The 18,297-nt window shown below is 48.4% G+C and overlaps 1 protein-coding gene across 2 annotated transcripts in view; it reads left to right on the forward strand.

Annotated features, from left to right (window-relative positions):
• Positions 1 to 18,297, forward strand: part of ltbp1 (latent transforming growth factor beta binding protein 1) — a 143,094-nt gene that overhangs the window by 80,715 nt on the left and 44,082 nt on the right. Inside the window, exons 10-17 of one of the 2 annotated variants that reach the window (XM_062519278.1) lie at positions 2,973 to 3,098; positions 7,477 to 7,644; positions 9,876 to 10,118; positions 11,905 to 11,927; positions 14,106 to 14,208; positions 14,981 to 15,067; positions 16,854 to 16,979; positions 18,000 to 18,125. In XM_062519278.1, coding sequence (XP_062375262.1) covers positions 2,973 to 3,098; positions 7,477 to 7,644; positions 9,876 to 10,118; positions 11,905 to 11,927; positions 14,106 to 14,208; positions 14,981 to 15,067; positions 16,854 to 16,979; positions 18,000 to 18,125 — 1,002 coding nt within the window. The remainder of the gene's footprint in view (positions 1 to 2,972; positions 3,099 to 7,476; positions 7,645 to 9,875; positions 10,119 to 11,904; positions 11,928 to 14,105; positions 14,209 to 14,980; positions 15,068 to 16,853; positions 16,980 to 17,999; positions 18,126 to 18,297) is intronic. The other variant, XM_062519279.1, reaches the window with a different exon arrangement.

Genomic DNA, 18,297 nt, shown 5'->3' on the forward strand with positions numbered 1-18,297 from the left:
TTCCAGTTGTGTTGATGTTCTACACCGCAACCACTGGCTCTGTTTCGTAGAAGCAGACCGTGATGCAGTGTCTTCTGCCACCAGAACAGTTTTCAGTGTGAATGGTGCGGTCACCATGCAGATGTGTGAAGTGTTTACTGTGGCTAATTCTACGCAGCACTTTAGTCTCTGTATGTATGACGGATCTACTCTGTTGATACAAACTTGAGATTTTGGCCTCTTCAGGGGAATGAGCCACAACCTCCTGTTGTGTAAACGTTCACCAGTTGTGTTACACTGGTGTCACGGTTCTGTTAATAGCATTAAACAGCACTGGTGGCTTTAAGTGCTGCAGTGCCCCCCCCCCCCCCCCCCCCCCACACACACACACACACTCACCCCCCTGCCCCCCCATATGCCAAAACCACTGCTAAAAAGAACCAGAGACTGACAGGGAGTGGAGTGCTGCCTGCTGCCTGCTCGGAGGCCTGCCAGCCTGGGGAGCCCAGACTTGGCTTCCCCCTGCGGAGGAGCTGGGGCTCCGGCTAATCCACCACATCCTGCTCCACTTATTACTCCGCACTTTTTATGGCGCGATTCGGGTTTCATTTCCACTCGGCTGCCCTCGGCGCCAGGTGTGTATGCATGTGCGTGTGTGTGTGTCTCTGTGTGTGTCTATGTGTGTGTGTGTGTGTGTCTCTGTGTCTGTGTCTGTGTGCGAGTGAGTACTGTATGAGTGTGTGTGTGTGTGTGTGTGTGTCGGTTTACTGTTTGCCTGATGGGGCCTGAGTTTGCCCCAGCGGCAAAGAAGAAGAAGAAAAAGAAGAAGAAAAAGAAGAAGAAAAGAATGGAGAGAGGAAGATTATGAAGAGTGAGCACACACACACACCTAGACAGAGATGAGGGCAAAACCGACCAAAGACAAACAGGGACAGAAAATGCAATATGTGTTGCAACTTTTCAGAGTCGGTCTACAGCTGAGGACTCATGTTCCTGCTCAAGTCCAACTCCCTCTCTCTCTCTCTCTCTCTCTCTCTCTCTCTCTCCCTCTCTCTATCCCTCTCTCTCTCCCTCTCTCTCCCTCTCTCCCTCCCTCCCCCCCCCCCCTGTCATCAACAACCCTACCTCATCACTGATGTCAGTAGATCCGGTTCTGCGGATTGCAACGCTGCCGTCACACACACCCACGCCTTCACCGCAGTGCCCGCAGGCATGCTTTTCCTCACACACACACACACACACACACACACACACCAGCCTGCTGGCTAATTACTCTGTCATCGCGGGTGATTGGCAGGTCCTGCGGGCACGCTCAGTGCCCAGTGGGCGGGTCCTCTGGGTTGCAGGCGGCAGGTGTTGACACGCCGTGTAGAAACATGTTTACCCTCCTGGCCGCCGTGTTGCTCCTCCTCTGCTGTTCTCTCGTTTCTCTTTCAGGGAGAGACACGATAATTAGCATTTGCCGATCATCCTGGTGACGACTTTTTGCTGGAGGGAATTATTTTGCAAACATTCACTTTTTTTTGGCTGTTGTTGGTGGCTGTGTGTGTGTATGTGTGTGTCGGTGTGTGTGTGTGTGTGTGTGTGTGTGTGTGTGTGTGTAGTTAGGTGTTGTGGGATCCCTCCAGCTGAACATCTTTCATCTCTGTTGGATGGTGACTCATGTATGGGAATGAAGGAAAATGGCTGATGGTGTATTTTCACCTCTCCAGACTCTTCTCCTCTCTCTCTCTCTATTCCCTCTTTCCTCTCCTCCTTGGAAGTGCTTCTGTTCTCTCCGTCCTCACCGAGCCCTTACCGCGGCCTGCTCAAGTGATCATGCAGCCTGTGCTGGGAGGTGTCTGTCTTGCAGCATTTCTATTACGCATACAGACTGAAACACACCTCGCTGTCACGTCCACTGAGATCCTCGGCCCCGATGACCGATCACACGGACGAGAACGAGCGAGGAGTGTAGTATCAGCTTTGGTTGAAGCTGGAGCGATGAAACTGGACATTTTTATATTTTGTTTTATTCTTTATTTATTTGGACAAGGCCTCTGCTAGCGCACTCCTGGGTTGCTATCAGGCACGGCAGTTCACTTTTGATTTCAGCTTGGATTTCCACAGCGCTAGCTGAGACCAACTCAGACAGCTTATGTGGCGTGGGTTAAGCTGAGCAGAGAGGACACGGGGGGCTAGCATACTGTATGGGCACTGCAGAGAACTAAGAGTAAAACACACACACACACACATGCATACACACACACACACACACACACAAATATGCATACACACACACACACACACATACATATACATACAGATACACACCGACACACACTATGTGAATCATAGCTGTTAATATCCTAAAACACACACACACACACACACATACAGATACACACCGACACACACTATGTGAATCATAGCTGTTAATATCCTAAAACACACACACACACACACACACACACACACACACACACACACACACACACATGCACATCTACATACACATACACACGGACACACACTGTGTGAATCCTGTTCCCAGGGCTGCTGTGGGGAGGCCTGTAGAAGGGAAACAGCTTCTGTTTCAAGTTGAAGGCCAGCAGTAGCCTTGGGGCTCGATGAGCAGCTCGTGTCCAGAGGCTATTTCATCTCCCCACTGCTCTCTTTCTGGAGATGCCCAGTGGCCTTCAATAGATGACTTGGCTCTGTGCGTGTGTGTGTGTGTGTGTGTGTAGAGAGAGAGAGAGTGTATAAGACACTGAATGAGAAGTTGCACATGTTTCCATGTGAGGATATGTGTGTTCATGTGCTTGAGTGTGTCAGTGTGTGTATGTGTGTGTGTGTGTGTGATGCTCTATGCCCTGTGTTGTGGTCGTGTGACTGAAGCCCTGCTGTTTGTCCTGTGTGTGTGTGTGTGTGTGTGTGTGTGTGTGTGTGTGTGTGTGTGTGTGTGTGTGTGTGAGTGATGCTCTATGACTGACGCCCTGCTGTTTGTGCTGCAGATGTGGACGAGTGCCAGCAGGTGCAGGGGCTGTGCCCCAACGGAGACTGCATGAACACGCAGGGCAGCTACCGCTGCATCTGCCGCGCGGGCTTCAAGCCGGACGCCACGCTGTCGGGCTGCATCCGTAAGTCACCTCTGACCTCTGTGACCTCTGTGACCCTTGACCCTTGACCCCGTTCTCTTTCTCCAACCCAATCATCGCCCATCGGTCCAACAACAACTCCGCCCTCCCCTGGTCTGAATGCTGCATGCGAAGGCGCCGTTGGCAGTGACTGCGCGCGTGCATGGAGATTGAGAGTATGGGTGTGTGTGTGTGTGTGTGTGTGTGTGTGTGCGTGCCAAATGTCAAGTTTAATTTCGTGAACTTTCAGTGAAAGAATAACCAAGTGTACATGTCATGTTTGCACATGAAACGTTGGATTTTGAGTTCAACGAGTCCTGGGAACTCGTCTCAACATGGAAACCATAAAAACAGCAAGAGTGATGTAGTAAGCTGTGCATCATGTCAAGAGACCTGTCAGTGATTCCCACTACCCACAGGCATATGAGCCAATGACAAGGGGAAAAAGAGAGAGATGCAGAGAGAGAGAGAGAGAGGGATGGAGTTTATTTACACACCATCAAATAACCGATATCAGCCGCTTACCAGCTAAACACCAGCTACCACTACTGGCCCTTATTTGGCCCCTGTCACCCCATGTCCCCTGAAGAGGGAGAGAGAGAGAGAGAGAGAGAGAGAGAGAGAGAGAGAGAGAGAGAGAGAAAAGTGAACAGGAAGCCAGTTGGTCTCTTGGTAGATTTCTTATCCGAAAAGGGAGTTTGTATACGCCGGCCCTCAACGTTCCACCACCCATCACAAGTTCCTCAACCGTAGTTTGGATCTCAGAGGTCCTCAACAGCTTTCACTTGCTCTCTCTCTCTCTCTCTCTCTCTATCCTTCCCTCAGCATATATACCTCCCTTTATCCCCCCCCCCCACACACACACACTCTCTTGAGTTTGTGGTTGCTGGCTCCTGCCCAGCTGTTTAGCTCAATGCTAATGAGATCTGACCGGCCATTCATCAACATCATGGGGAGCTGCCTGGGCAGGCTAGCCCACTGGGCCCCTCTCATCAGGGGGGACGGGACGCCCAGGAGAGCCCCCCGGGAGCCTCTGCCTCTCACAGCCCGCTCCGCAGTTCCTTTCCGTCCATTTAACGGGAAAAAACACAGGCCCACCTGATCCAATCAGGCTTTAAGGCGCGGGGTGGGGGGGGGGGTGTCGGAATGTCTCTGTGTCGCATCTATGGGTATCTTGTACTTCTAAAGAGAGGACACTTTCATGTTTAGAAAAGGATTCCGAGAGCGCAGAGCGCGAAAACATATCCGCCTCCTGGATCCAGACAGTGATACGGATCACTCCCATCTGAATCTTCTTCCTTGGGTCATTTCAGACCTTTCCTGAAAATTTCATCGAAATCTATCCAGGACTTTTTAAGCTATCTTGCAACACAGACAAAAATCTTCTAACAAACGGACAAACAAACCCTGATGAAAACATAACCTCCTTGGCGGAGGTAATAATGAAGTAAAAAAAAAAGACAAAGAATGAAATGTTTGAAAAAGGGAAGTACAGGCATTAGAAGAAGAATTAATTTCCCTCTCTGGTGGGGTATGAAATCGGGATCATGTTGCTCCTGTGTGACCTGCATGTGTTGCCTGGCTCCACTTCATACGAATGGCTTTGTTTGTTTGTGTGCGTGTTTGTTTGTTTGTTTGTTTTGCCGTGTGTTTGCCGGTGCCGTATCCATGTTTGCACACCTTGAGGGCCTCCTAGGCCACGGCACACCCGTGTTGTTGTGCGATTAGCCGCGTGGCCGTTGCCGTGCGCGCTTGTATCCGATGATGTGCATGACTGCAACAGTAACCAACAGTAACAGAGCGGCCGGGCTCAGTGTGTCTGCTGCGGTCGCCATGTGCGCCTCACTGCCCCAGAGACACTCATCTGAGAGGAACACCTTTGACTAGAGCCCACTGTGTGTGTGTGTGTGTGTGTGTGTGTGTGTGTGTGTGTGTGTGTGTGTGTGTGTGTGTGTGTCTGTGTGTGTGCTGGATGCACTGTAGAAGCAGGAGAATCAGGTTCTTCAGGAGAGATATCACCTGTCTGTCCTTCTTGTTCTTCTTCTTCCTCCTCTCCTCTCCTTCCTCTTTTCCAGCCTTCTCTTCTCTGTTCTCTTCAGTTCTTCTGTCCTCATCATCATTTCCCTGATCGCTGATGTCTCTTCTCCTCTCCTCTCTTCCTCTCTTCACTTCTTCTCTCATCCCTTCTTCCATCAACTATCTTTCCTTCTCTCTCTCTCTCTCTCTCTCTCATCCCTCTCCACAGTAATAAACACATGATGGACACACACCTCATGTGGACACTAGGCTGAGGTGAGGGTGTGTAAGCTCACACAGAGAGCGTAATGGCCACGTCGGAGAGCTGTTCTGACCACAGAGGCTTTCCTCTCGGCGAGGGCCGCTCCAAGACAACATCACCTCCGTTTGGAGCGCGAGTCACTCACATTAATTGGTGGTTTTGGCCTGGGCTCCGTGCTGTGCTGTAGATGTGGATAGGGAAAGAGAGAGGGAGACAGGAAAGAGAAAGATAGAGAGAGAGAGAGAGAGAGAGAGAGAGAGAGAGAGAGTGTGTGTGTGTATGGGTTGTTGTGTCTTGAAGGGAGTGTGTGTGTTTGTGTTTGTGTGTGTGTGTGTGTGGCGGGGGGTATAGATGCGGTTCTGTGGTTGGTGTGATTGCTGCCTGTCATGGCCGATTTCCCCTGTGTGTCCGAGTCAAGAGACACGAGACTCGCAGGCGCCGTCACCATTTACACGGGACAGCTGCTCCTCTCTCACTCTTACACACACACACACACACACATGCACAGTTGCACACATACACACACACACATACATGCACACATACACACACACATACTGTACTGTACATGCACACACACACACACACACACACACACACACACACACACACGCACACACACACACACATGCACACACACAGGCACACGTACTGTACACACACACACACACACACACACATACACACACACACACACACACACACACACACACACGTACACACATGCACACACACACACACACACACACACACACACACGCACACACACCGACACACATGCACATACACACACACACACACACACACACACACACACACACACACAGAGAGACACACAAGTCCTCAGCAATGACTAGTATCCACAGACTGCCCTGCTCTAACGACTTTGATGATTATTAATGTGACGTGGCATCCACGGGGGAAACAATATTAGCCAAATTAAAAACTTGGACCGCGCTGCCGTGACCTTTCGTCCTGAGAGAAGCTGAGGAAAAGGTTGCTATTTTTCACTCTTTTTTTGTTCCCCCCTTCGTTTTCGTTTACCTTGATTTCTGGCAAGCAGCAGTCCAGTGGACCGTAGCCTTCCTTCAAACTTCATTACAATGACACACAGACACACAGACACACAGGCTCTGGGACACACTCACAACAATGACTCTGACGTGATCCAGTCACATGGAACACACACACACACACACACACACACACTCACACGCTGGTTTTATGATGGCGCAACCGTTGTCATTGGGCTATAGCATCAGACATGGCTTCTGTTCCCGACCCTCCCCTCTCTCTCTCCCTCCCTGCTCTTTGTCTCTAGTGCATGCATGGTGTCCTCGTGTTTCCTGTTGGTTTGGGATTCGTTTGCACGATAACCTCACAGCCTTGCATGGAGGAGTTGCTATGTTTTACAGACCTCCTGGGTTCCGTCAGAATCCACGCTGCCGTGTCTCCCAATCAGTACGGAGTCCGCCTCAAAAATGATTCCCTCTCCCCCCCACCTCTGCCTCCCCCCACAAAACACCGTTCTGCACCGTTTGTCACGTTGTTTTGTCCCACATTGCACTCCTCTCAAATTGTTCTGTTGCTCTGTGTACTTTATGTGTGTGTTTTATTCTAGAAGTGTTACTGTAGTTTAGCGTATACTGTTCACTGTCTTACTTCTCTGCCTCTCAAAAATCCCTGTGAAAAACAGGCGCAAGCTCTCAGTCGTTGCTCTGCTAGTCCTGTGTCAAGACGACACAGCAATGACGAGAGGTTGTCGCCGCACTTTCAAGGCATTTTTGACCCAAACGGCTGTAGCTTTTGTTCACTTGTTCTTGTAGCCCCATTAGTGGGTACTTTAGTTGGGACTATATTCTGTTTTCTCTTTATTTGTTAAATGGTGATGGAAACCACTTTTCCTCTCTCTCTCTCTCTCTCTCTCTCTCTCGCTCTCTGTCTCTCGTGTTTTTCTCTCTTTCTCATTTTTTCCCTTGTATGTCTTGCACACTGGCACACTTCACTTCAACTCTGTTTTCCTCCTTCACACACACTCCCTCCTCCTCCTCCTCCTTTCTCCTTTCTTCTCCTCCTCCTCCTCCTCCCTCCTCCCTCCTCCAGCCGACACTCCTGCCGTTCCGGAGGAGAAGGGCGCTTGTTTCCGAATGGTCGGCTCGGGGAAGCAGTGCTTGCACCCGGTGTCTACGCAGCTGAGCAAGCAGCTGTGCTGTTGCAGTGTGGGTAAAGCCTGGGGCCCTCGCTGTGACAAGTGCCCCCCACCCGGAACAGGTAAGCCTCAACTCTACCACCACCAACCACCACCAAACCCCCACCACCTACACCCACCCTCCTCACATCCCTCCCTCCCCCAGCGTAGCAGGCTTGCTCGGTGGGCTGTGCTGTGCTGTGCGGGGGCTGTGTGGTGTAGGGTCAGTCTCTTTATCACCTCGCTGTCTTTGCTCCCTTTATGTCTACGCATGTGTCTCTATCTGCTGCGGCTACGTAGAAGTTTCTGTGTTGTTGTTACCATCCACTGTGTTCACACACCCTGTGTGTACACACGCACACACACGCTCTCTTTCTCACACACACACACACACACACACACACACACACACACACACACACAGAAAGTTCTACTTCTCTTCAGTCCCATTCAGGTGGGCTCAAGTGTGTGTGTGTGTGTGATCATTAGTTTGTCTGCAGTGGTGTTTTTATTGTTGAGGTATTTCCAATGTTATTGTTGTTTTAGTAATCGCAGTGCTCTCTGCGGTCTCGAGACAGAGGTCTTATCTGAGCAGCGCTGCCGCACACTAATACGACTCTAAGTAATGTCGCTGTCAAAGCCCTCCGCGTTCTGGAGCAAATCATTTTCATCTAAATGCGCTATGAACCCAAAACACATCACTCAGACACCACACTTAATCATGCATGTGTTCAAAAGAATTCAAAACAACACCTTTCCATGCCCTTCAACAGTTGAAAACATCCCATTATTCCAGGGTTCTGAATGCTTTAAGAATATCTGTTCCGTGCTCGCTCACGGGTGGCTGGCTCTGTGTGCCGAGCCAGATGTTTGGGGTAAGACTAAAAACCGTTAAAAGTGTGTTTATGAAACATCTGCTCTCCTAATCTAGGCACAGGTCTGAGTAGACTCGACGGACAGGTGGGATTAAAAGGTTTCCCTTCTTTCGTCTTTGACTACCCCCAACCCCCCTCCTCCACACACACACACACACACACACACACACACACACACACACACACACAGACACACACACACACACACACACTCCTTTGTTTCCAACTGAGACCATTCTCCGACGTTTTCCGATGGAAGCCCCCGCAGAGGGCTTATTTTGATTATTGATTTTCACAGCCTGCGCTCTGTTTCCGTTGGCGCGTTGGGCCTCGGCGGCGGGCGGGCGGCAGCGGTAGTGGCGGACAGCTGTTTCTGCCGTCCGTGCTAGTCGGGGGAGCCCAGGGCCCTGGCCGTCCCGCTGGTACATTCTAGCGAAAAATCTCCTCCCGACGCTCTCCCTTCCCCTTGGCTCGGGCCGGCGGGGCAGGAAACAAAGTCTCAGTGCGGCTTAAGCATGTGTTCCTCCCTGAGATGCCGTTTCTGATAAGGGCGCAGAAAAAGGAAGGGACCCTGCTACACTGTGTAACTTCAACTTGCCTTGGCAATTAGGTTCCTCTGTCCCCCTCTTCCTTTCCCCTTCACACAGGCATACACTCATGCACACACACACACACACACACACACACACACACACACACACACACACACACACACACACCTCCCCACCCCAAGCCTTGACATTTGAGGATGCCGTATTTACACATTGTTACTCAAGTGTGAGGCTTATTGTATTAAGCCAGTAGGTTCTTTTGCAGGGAGTGGCTGACTTTATCTCCGCGAAAGAAGCTTCACTGTTGCTCTTCACTTCCCTATGGGAGTCGTCTCTAACACACAGTATCTGCCGTCGAGGAGCGAGACAGCCACGGGAACGCCGAGCGGCCTTATAGGGACACAGTTCTGTTATCGTTGTGAATCAGTGTACGAGGGCAAGTGTTAAAGGTATATGCTTGTCCCAGCATGTGTCTAGAGAGACACCTGGTCAGGTGTGGAGGGGTGAAAGGTGTTTGGTTAGCGAGGAAGCTGCTGGATGTGCCATCTTGACTTCATTGCAGGAGTGAATAAAGCACCTACAGCCCCTCGCAGTATTTATGGAACGTGCATCTAATTCTCTATGAGAATCATTAAACGCACCATGAAGCAATTGCATTTTTAGTGTTTTTGTCACGCCAAGCTATTATTTTCACCTCTTATTTTAATGATTTTATTGTGCTTTCAACTGCTTCTCATTACTTTCGTTGTCCTTATAATGGGTAAAATACCTCCCACCTTCATAACTTCAGATGGTCCAGTGCTTTATGAAAACACAAATAAAAAGCTTTGGATTAAACTTGTCAAACTAATTTTCTTTTGGATTATTCTTCCCGTCACCCTTCCTCAGCTCTCTTCAAAGAGATCTGCCCTGGCGGGATGGGTTACCATGTCACCGGCCAGATCAAGCCTAAGCCATTCAACCGGCCCCAACAACCCCAACCGCAGCCGCAACCGCAGCCATACCCCCAGCCCCAGCCCAGGCCCCGGCCGCCCTATCAGGAGCCGGTCCTGCCTCCAGTGCCCCTCCCCACTTCACACAAACCCGTGGAGGCTCTGAGTGTGACCGAGAGGCAACTTCCTTCTGTACCAGGTGAGTCCATCAAGGGGCCATTTTGGGGAGGTCAAACACAGTCCTCGGGATGTACCCATAGGGAAACCTCAATGGATGGTGGTCCAGTAGCTTCAGAGAGAAGACTCATAGAACAACACTAGGCTGAAATATTTGCAGCTGACCCAACCAGCAGGGAGCAGGATCACAGGATACTTGGGAAAGAAGAATTTGGCTGTTGTTTTTGTTTATGTTTAGTGTTTGTTTACAGATGAATGTCTGGCTTCTCAGTCCATGTCGGATCTGTTTGTATACCAGATCATCAGGTTCTCACGACCAGTGGTGAAAAGAGATCTCTGCCCACAAATCGGCGTCTGAATTCCATACACTAGTCCATCTGAAATCATGAAGAGGGAACCTCTCACTGAGGAGGGATATCACAAAAAAACTCACCAATAATATTTAACATCCAGTAGAAATTAGTGTCATTGTGTGTCTTGCTTTCTTCCTCCCTTAATTCTGTTTTAAATCAAATAATCCCCTGACATTCGATCCAGTTAGCAGCACAAAGGCGGCTCACATGTCCTGGCTTGCCGGCTCTTCCAAGGCCTTGGATCGTGTGAAGAGGCACTTGTTTCTCCTCCAGAGCCTGGGGTGGAAGTCTGGTACTAGGAACCGGGAAACTGAGAGGGGAGAGGGAGAGAGTTGGCAGCTTCAAAACAGACAGATTCATCCAAATTACCAAGTGTTCAGACAGGAGAAATTACAGGACGCATTCCCATCCCAATACACAGCTTTACATAGACCAAAAAGACCCAGTTTATTTATTTATTTTTAACATATTTTTATTTTGTTTTCACATTAGTCATACAGTGCATCATCTGTTTTTATATGATTTTATATGAATTGATGAAATATTACAAACATATCACATCAATTATCAATTAATTGATAATACATTGCATCCAATGCCATTTTTATAGATTAAAGTAGGGAAATAAGCCTCAGAGACAAGCTGATTAGCAGATAATATGTGGACCGCCCAGTCTCAACCATAGCTATCAGCTCCTTGGTGCCAAGTACGCTTTCTGCAAGGACAACTTCTTTTATGGGCAACTCACTCCCTCCACCACCCTGCCTATATATTATGTGTGAGAGAGAGGTGGAGGAGGTTTTGTGTTAGTGTGGACATTTTATACACTTGCTTTGAAAACCTTTTTTGTGTATGACTGTGATTGTGTGTGTGTTTGTGTATGTGTTTGTGTGTGGTGTTAACTTTGCTCTCAGAGTGAAAAATATCATCCATATAGCTTTTACAGCCTCTCAGCAAAACTAGCCATAAAATAACACAGGCCTGAAATACGACGTGGAGTTTGACCAATCCCCCCCCCCCCCCACACACACACCACCACCACCACCACCCCCCGCTCCTCCTCTCTCTTAAAGAAAGGCAGAAAAGCTCGACCAGGGTGCCCTTGCGCTGTAATTAACATTTGTCCCCCTTCTCGGAGTGAGATCATATTTCCGTGTCCTGAGTGACTTTGGAGACAGTGAAGGTGACAGCCTTCTAATTTCAGCGTCCATGATTGTTTCATCCAGCCCAACCCCCCACCCTCAGTAGGAGATGAGAGAGCAGGCTGTAATTGCATACCGTAATTAATTTGGTCTAAAGGCCGATAGGGCCGCTCCAGCACCCAGAGTACTTAAGGCATATAAATGAGATGTGCGTTCATCACATTTGAAGTGTGTCTCACCATCTTTGTTTTTTGTTTTTTGTTTGTTTGTTTGTTTGTTTATTTATTTGTTTATTTATTCATTTTTTGAGCAGTAGTCACAGTGGCCCCGGAGCAGGTAGGTGTGTCACGTACGACCATCACAGGCTTCCCAGCATGCAGCTGTGTCACTCCTTTTTGCCGCCGCAGCCTGGTGCGCCCCCTGTGGCCAAATACGGCGCTCCCCGCGTTTCCGGCACGCGGCAAACAGCTGCCCTGCATGAGGTCACCAATCGGCACTGCATGACCACGATCTGTGCTCCACGCTATCTCTCTCAACCGTAAAAAAAATGAAAAGTAGTAAAAAGAAAAGAAAAAATAGTGAAGTTAGAACTGTTCTTATGCACAAAAGCATTTCCTGCATCTCCTCAGATACAAAAATGACATGGGACAAATATCGATTTATCAAAAAAATTGCTATTAGTTAGACAGTTTCCTTTTATTCTGTTAGAGTGCTGCTGTGATGCTAATGCTAGTGTTCTTCTGCTGCACTGCTCAAGGTCTTTCTGCCATAGAAACATTAGCTTTCCCTACACTACAGAACCCTATAGAACCCTACACTACAGCCTTCATTGAGGAACATTAGACTTTCATATACAGGGTAAAGATCCATTTTCATTCAGTGCTTTCAGTGCGGCCCAAAACAGCCTCATGTCTTTAAATGTAGGTATACTGTATGTGTGTAGGCGTCTTCTTAGTGCTAAAAATATAATGTAATTTCAGATGGCTGAACTCACAGCACTTGGGTTTTCTCATTTAGTGTGAGGCTTTACAAGAATTCGAAGGAGAGTGTTTTGTGTAGTAATGAGACAATCAGAACAAATCCCTGATGGCACAAGTAGATCCACTTAGTTTCATTTAGTGAGCCCTAGCTTTGGAAGGGACGTGAAATCAATAGTTGAAATCCTCATGAATGCTGATTTGAATTCTTTAAACTTTCATCACTAAAGAGACATTTCATTTGTTTACACCGAGGACTTCTCGCCGGTGTGCAAAGTGGCGAAGACGTCTTCAAATTGAACCATCTGTTTATACGTTTAATTACGTTCACTCGCTGCCCCGGAGGTGTTTTCAGGTTTCGTGTGTGTTACTTATTTGCCTCCCAGATTCGAAAGCTGATTATGTTTCTCTCCGTTTGGTGACTGTCCCTGTGAGATTTGTGGGCAAGCTCACAGGATATTGTTTACAAAGCCTTTTTTTCCGTCGCTGAAGTCTGGAGTGGACGTGATTCTCTCGTGAGGCAGCTGAGTCAGCGTCTTTAGATGTGAGAGCGGGGGGGGGGGCAAGAGGGAAGAGCGTAACCGCAATGTCTCGTGAAATTTACAGGAACACGCTTCAGGCGCGTTGGCCTTCGTCGCAAAAACTCCTTGAGCAGAATTACACGGGTCAACTTAGAGCCATCAGCTTGGCCAGGTAATGAACGGCAATGACGTAAACACGCAGCACATGGTTGACTAGTCCAAGCTCAACTGTAATTTAGTCATCACAAACACGCTGTAAAGCAGAATCACGCAGGTCAACCTGAAGCCACTTGTTTGGATAAGTAATGAATGAGGGACAATGAGGTAAACACACAGTACAGTACAGTACAGTAGTGCAAGGTCAACTGTAATGTAGGGGTCATGCAAAAATACACTCCTTGTATTAAAGTGAAGACCTCAAACATTCCTAGGATCGGTTCTTTTGAAGCATCTAGCTTCCTCACTATTGCACTCTCTCTCTCTCTCCCTCTCTCTCTCAATTCAATCTCTCTCTCTGTGTGCCTCTATATCTTTCTCTCTCTCTTCCTCACTGTTGCACTCTCTCTCTCTCTCTCTCTCTCTCAATTCAATCTCTCTCTCTGTGTGCCTCTATTTCTTTCTCTCTCTCTTCCTCACTGTTGTGCTCTCTCTCTCTCTCTCTCTCTCTCTCTCTCTCTCTCTCTCTCTATCGCCAGTTGCACAGCCGCTCTCCCCCGCACCGTCTCCTCTCCACTCAGCAGCGCACGCTAAAGCCAGGCCTGCTGTTCTCACCAGCACTTGTCCAGTAGTCCTGCTTGAGGTCACCGAGGGCATGCGCTCCGCGTTGCATGAGAGACAACGAGAGCTGTCCCAAAAAAAAACAACCCGCAGACTTTGTAGGCTTCTCAGAGAAACCGCTCCCGAGCTTTTCCGCTTTTAAAGCCGCGCTGCACTGCGCTTCAGAGTTAATTCATGGTGTCCGTCGTCGTGGAGTTTTGCCACATCTCACCTGTGTTGCTCTGTGTTGTCTCTTGAAGGAGCTCGTTTTCACCGACGCTGGTAGTAGTTCGGTAGTTGATCCAGGACAGCCACAGCTTTCCCCAGGGATTTCTACCATTCGGATAGAGCCACCCATCCAAGGTGTCTACATCTCTCTCTCTCTCTCTCTCTCTGACTCTCTTCCTCCCTCTGTCTCTGTTTCTATTCATTTCTGTCTTTCTTTTTCATATTTCCTATCTCCGGCTTTCTCTCTCTCTCTCTCTCTCTCACACACACACACACACACACACACTCCCTCTCGCCCTGTCCCTTGCCCTCTCTTATCCTCTCTCTCACACGCAACCTCTATCCCTCTCTTCCTGTCCCTTTCCTTCTCTCCTCCTCTCCTATTCTCTCATTTCATCTCTTCAGTCTTCCCTCAGTCTGTCCCCGCTGTCCTGTGACTCTGTTGTTTGGCGCTCTACAGTTGAGACCCTGTCACTTCCACGTTAGCGGATTCCTTAGCTGTTTCATACACCCGTGACACATTGTCCCAGTGCAACAGTGAACAGGCCCCTTTGCTAGAGGTGTTGATTGACAGCCGGAAGTGAATAAGGTCTCTAATGGATCTATGTAAATGGGAACAAGCCCTCATGTTCAGGATGTTATGACTTTTGTTTCATTTGCACTTTTTGTCTCTTTTTTTTGTTTCTTTTGTTTTGTTGCCTTGCGATCTTGACCCCAGTGAAAACAAAGCTAGACAGAGTTTGCATTTTTGACAGAATTGTGACTTACTACTTTATACTTTCTCTCTCTTGCCTTACCTCCTCATCCCTCTCCTTTTCTCCACCCTTTCTTCTGCCTCTCTTCTCTCACAATCTCCATTCCTCTCTCTCTCTCTCTCTCTCTCTCTCTCTCTCTCTCTGTTTTCCAGAGGTTGTGGAGAAGACGTCCCCTCCGGAATTTTTTGAAATTCGGCCTAGCAGCGCCAGTCAAGGCATCGCTCCCACCCAGTCTTCAGGTACAGGTTACTTGGTTACACACACACGCACACACACATACACACACACACACACACACACACACACACACACACACACACACACACACACACACACACAAACACTGCTACTCTGTATACATTGGCTGGCTCTGTTACCCACTGCAGATGCCTTAGGGGCGATAACAACCCTGCCACGCTGTGAATGCATAAAAAAGAATACTTGACATTTGCAAGGATAACAAATACATGAATGGGCAATGTGAAACGGAAAAGGAAACTTTGTAAATGTCTTTGTTATCACCCTGTCTGCACACACACACACACACACACACACACGTACTAACACACACACACACACACACACACACTAACACACACTGCCATTAAGTGTGTATTTGCTCCTAATCCATCCATCAGAATTCCTCACAGGTCAGGGGCAAAAATAGACAGATTGGAGGAATTTGCTTGGAAGGAGAATGCAGCACTTTCACTCCTCTCTCTCTCTCCTCCCCGCTTTTGTCCTTGGACCCTTGTAACACCCCCCACCCCACCCCACCCCACCCCCATGGGGGAATATTTTAGGCACGTCTATATTTAGGATTCCTGACTAGCATTGCGTTAAAGGCAACCATACATCCGTGCCGAGTCTAGCGCCCCCCCTCACCCCACCTCCACCCCACCTCCACCCTTGTCCTCCAAATAACAATAGTCAGTGAGAGGACCTGGGGTGTAATCTGATCAAACCGGCGCGGTCTCACCACACCAATAAACAGGATGGACCCGGAGTCCCGAGACCTCGGCAGGGGCTGCGGCGGCTGCTGTGTCTTTTTATTGTTTTACAGGGTCTGGTTTTAGTTGTTGTTGCTGTGCTTATTTCAGTGTTGTCGGGGCCAGGCTGTTCGGTGCCACCTTGTTGCTAAGCAACGCATTGCGTGACCCTACACTTAATTTTATTTTGGTTCACAGGACAGGGATGTTAGTGTATGGTGGTGCTGGCGCATGAGAGAGAGAGAGAGAGAGAGAGAGAGAGAGAGGAACAGTGTGTGTGTGTGTGTGTGTTTATTTTAGGCTATATTTATATTCCTGAGATGTTGTATTTAATAGATGTAATAGTGGAAGAGCCATGGTTCTCGAATGTGGAAAGCGAGGAAAAGCTGGAAAAAAGATAAACGAAAACCTGGGCGGTAGTTCGTCCCCCGGCCAGCCTCAGGCCCAGGAAAACCAAAATATCTGCCGAGATATTTCAGTGCCGTTCGCTAGGCAGATCTCCAAACCGCCAGACGACGTCTCTCTTGCGGCGCACATTTTGCGTCCCGCCCCAGAGGAAGGTGACACCTTATTAAGCGGCCGCAGTAATGTTATGAGGATTCCCGATGACAGACTGTCCGTAAACTTCACTGCGTAATCACTCTCCCTCTCCCTTCTCTCTCTCTCTCACGCTCTCTCTCTCCTGCTCTCTCTCTCTCTCTCTCTCTCTCTCTCTCTCTCTCCACAATTAGATGCCCATATCAGTTAAACTCATTTGTAGCCCACACTTTGGTCAGGTCATTTTTTTTAAATCAGATACAGATAACTACAACGAGATGCAGAAAGATACATAGAAGGCTGCTGTTCCATGTAACTTCCTATTGTTATTCCAATTGTTCTGCTTCTCCCTCTCTCTCTCTCTGAAATCAAATAAAATCAAATCATTATTTTTAGCATGAACGAACGAGGAAAGGTGTAAGAATGTACTTTACATGAACATTTACGGTACAGCGTTATTGATTTGAAGGAACGTTCTCTCCCCCTCTCTTCTCCACAGAGGTGAACGAGTGTCAGGTGAGCCCTGACATATGTGGCCATGGCATCTGTTACAACACCCCTAAGGGCTACACCTGCCACTGCTACGAGGGCTACCAGCTGAATGAAGAGCAGACCACCTGTGTAGGTAAGGCTCCGTCAGGTCCCAGGGTAACACTCAGGTAATGCACTGCTCCAGTAACTGCCCCCATGTTCTCATTGTGCTCAGTGGACTCCATCCATACTCAGTGGTCAGTAGAGTTTTCCTGACCATACTGTATGTTCATATAAGCACCATGTGTTCTATTTACAGAAGCTAGTATTAGCGTAGTATTACATATGAATTTGCAGTGGAAGATTTCAGTTAATAACAATTAGCTTGGAACAGTGAGAATCATCTTGACAAATGTATTTTTGTACAATCTTTCCTCCACAAATATATGCTATTTTTCATGTTCCATTACCAATTAAAATTGCCTTAGGCAATAGTCCAAACATTCTGCTTCCCCTGGAATATTTCAAATGAACTAGTCTGAATGCATCATATGAATGCAGATTGCAAAGTTGTCTTTGTCTGATTGACTCTTAATTTAAAATGATACGCTGTTAATTTATCCAGCTAAACAAGAGACCTCTAGCCCCATATAGGTCAGTATAAGATTGTCCCTTTGTTCAGACCGTCCAACCCAGAGCCATGCCTTCACGTACTGGAGCATAGCGTCATTTTTAAACACACAAGCAATTACACGGCCATTGTACAGTGGCACATAGCTGTGTCTGTGGCCATTAGCTTGAAATCCATAGCAGCTGTAAGGGCTTCTCATCTTTCTTAATCACGGTGACGATTGCGGAGCTGGACAGTATGTGCCCTTCCTCGCCTCCTTAATTTGCTGACGTGACCCTTGGTTAGATACGCCTGGTCTGTGGACACGTGTGTATGTGTGTGTGTGTGTGTGTGTGTGTGTGTGTCTCTGTGTCTGTGTCTGTGTTTGAGGATAAACGTGTGTGTGTGTAGATAAATGTGTGTGTGTGTGTGTGTAGATAAGTGTGTGTGTGTGTGTGTGTGTGTGTGTGTGTGTGTGTGTGTAGATAAGTGTGTGTGTGTGTGTGTGTGTTTGATGGTGTGCTGTTGAGTCTGATGTGTTGGCTGTGCGCTGCCTCCCCCCAGACGTTGACGAATGTGGCGAGAGGCCGCTGCTCTGTGCCAACGGCCACTGCAGGAACACGGCCGGCAGCTTCCAGTGCGCGTGCCAACACGGCTTCCAGACGGGTGACGAGGGAACCAGCTGCGTCGGTAAAGACATTTCACATCTCACCCCTCCATTTGTTCTCTCTCTTTCTCTTTCGTTCTTCTAGTCTCTCTTTGTCTCTCTCTATTTCTCACTCATGTCCCAGCCCGACGACTCTCTATCTGTTGCTCTGTGTGTGCGTTTGTGTGTGTGTGTGTTTGGATAAGTGTATGTGTG

The sequence above is a fragment of the Sardina pilchardus genome, chromosome 18 (assembly GCF_963854185.1).
Source record: "Sardina pilchardus chromosome 18, fSarPil1.1, whole genome shotgun sequence".
Taxonomy (NCBI): domain Eukaryota; kingdom Metazoa; phylum Chordata; class Actinopteri; order Clupeiformes; family Clupeidae; genus Sardina; species Sardina pilchardus.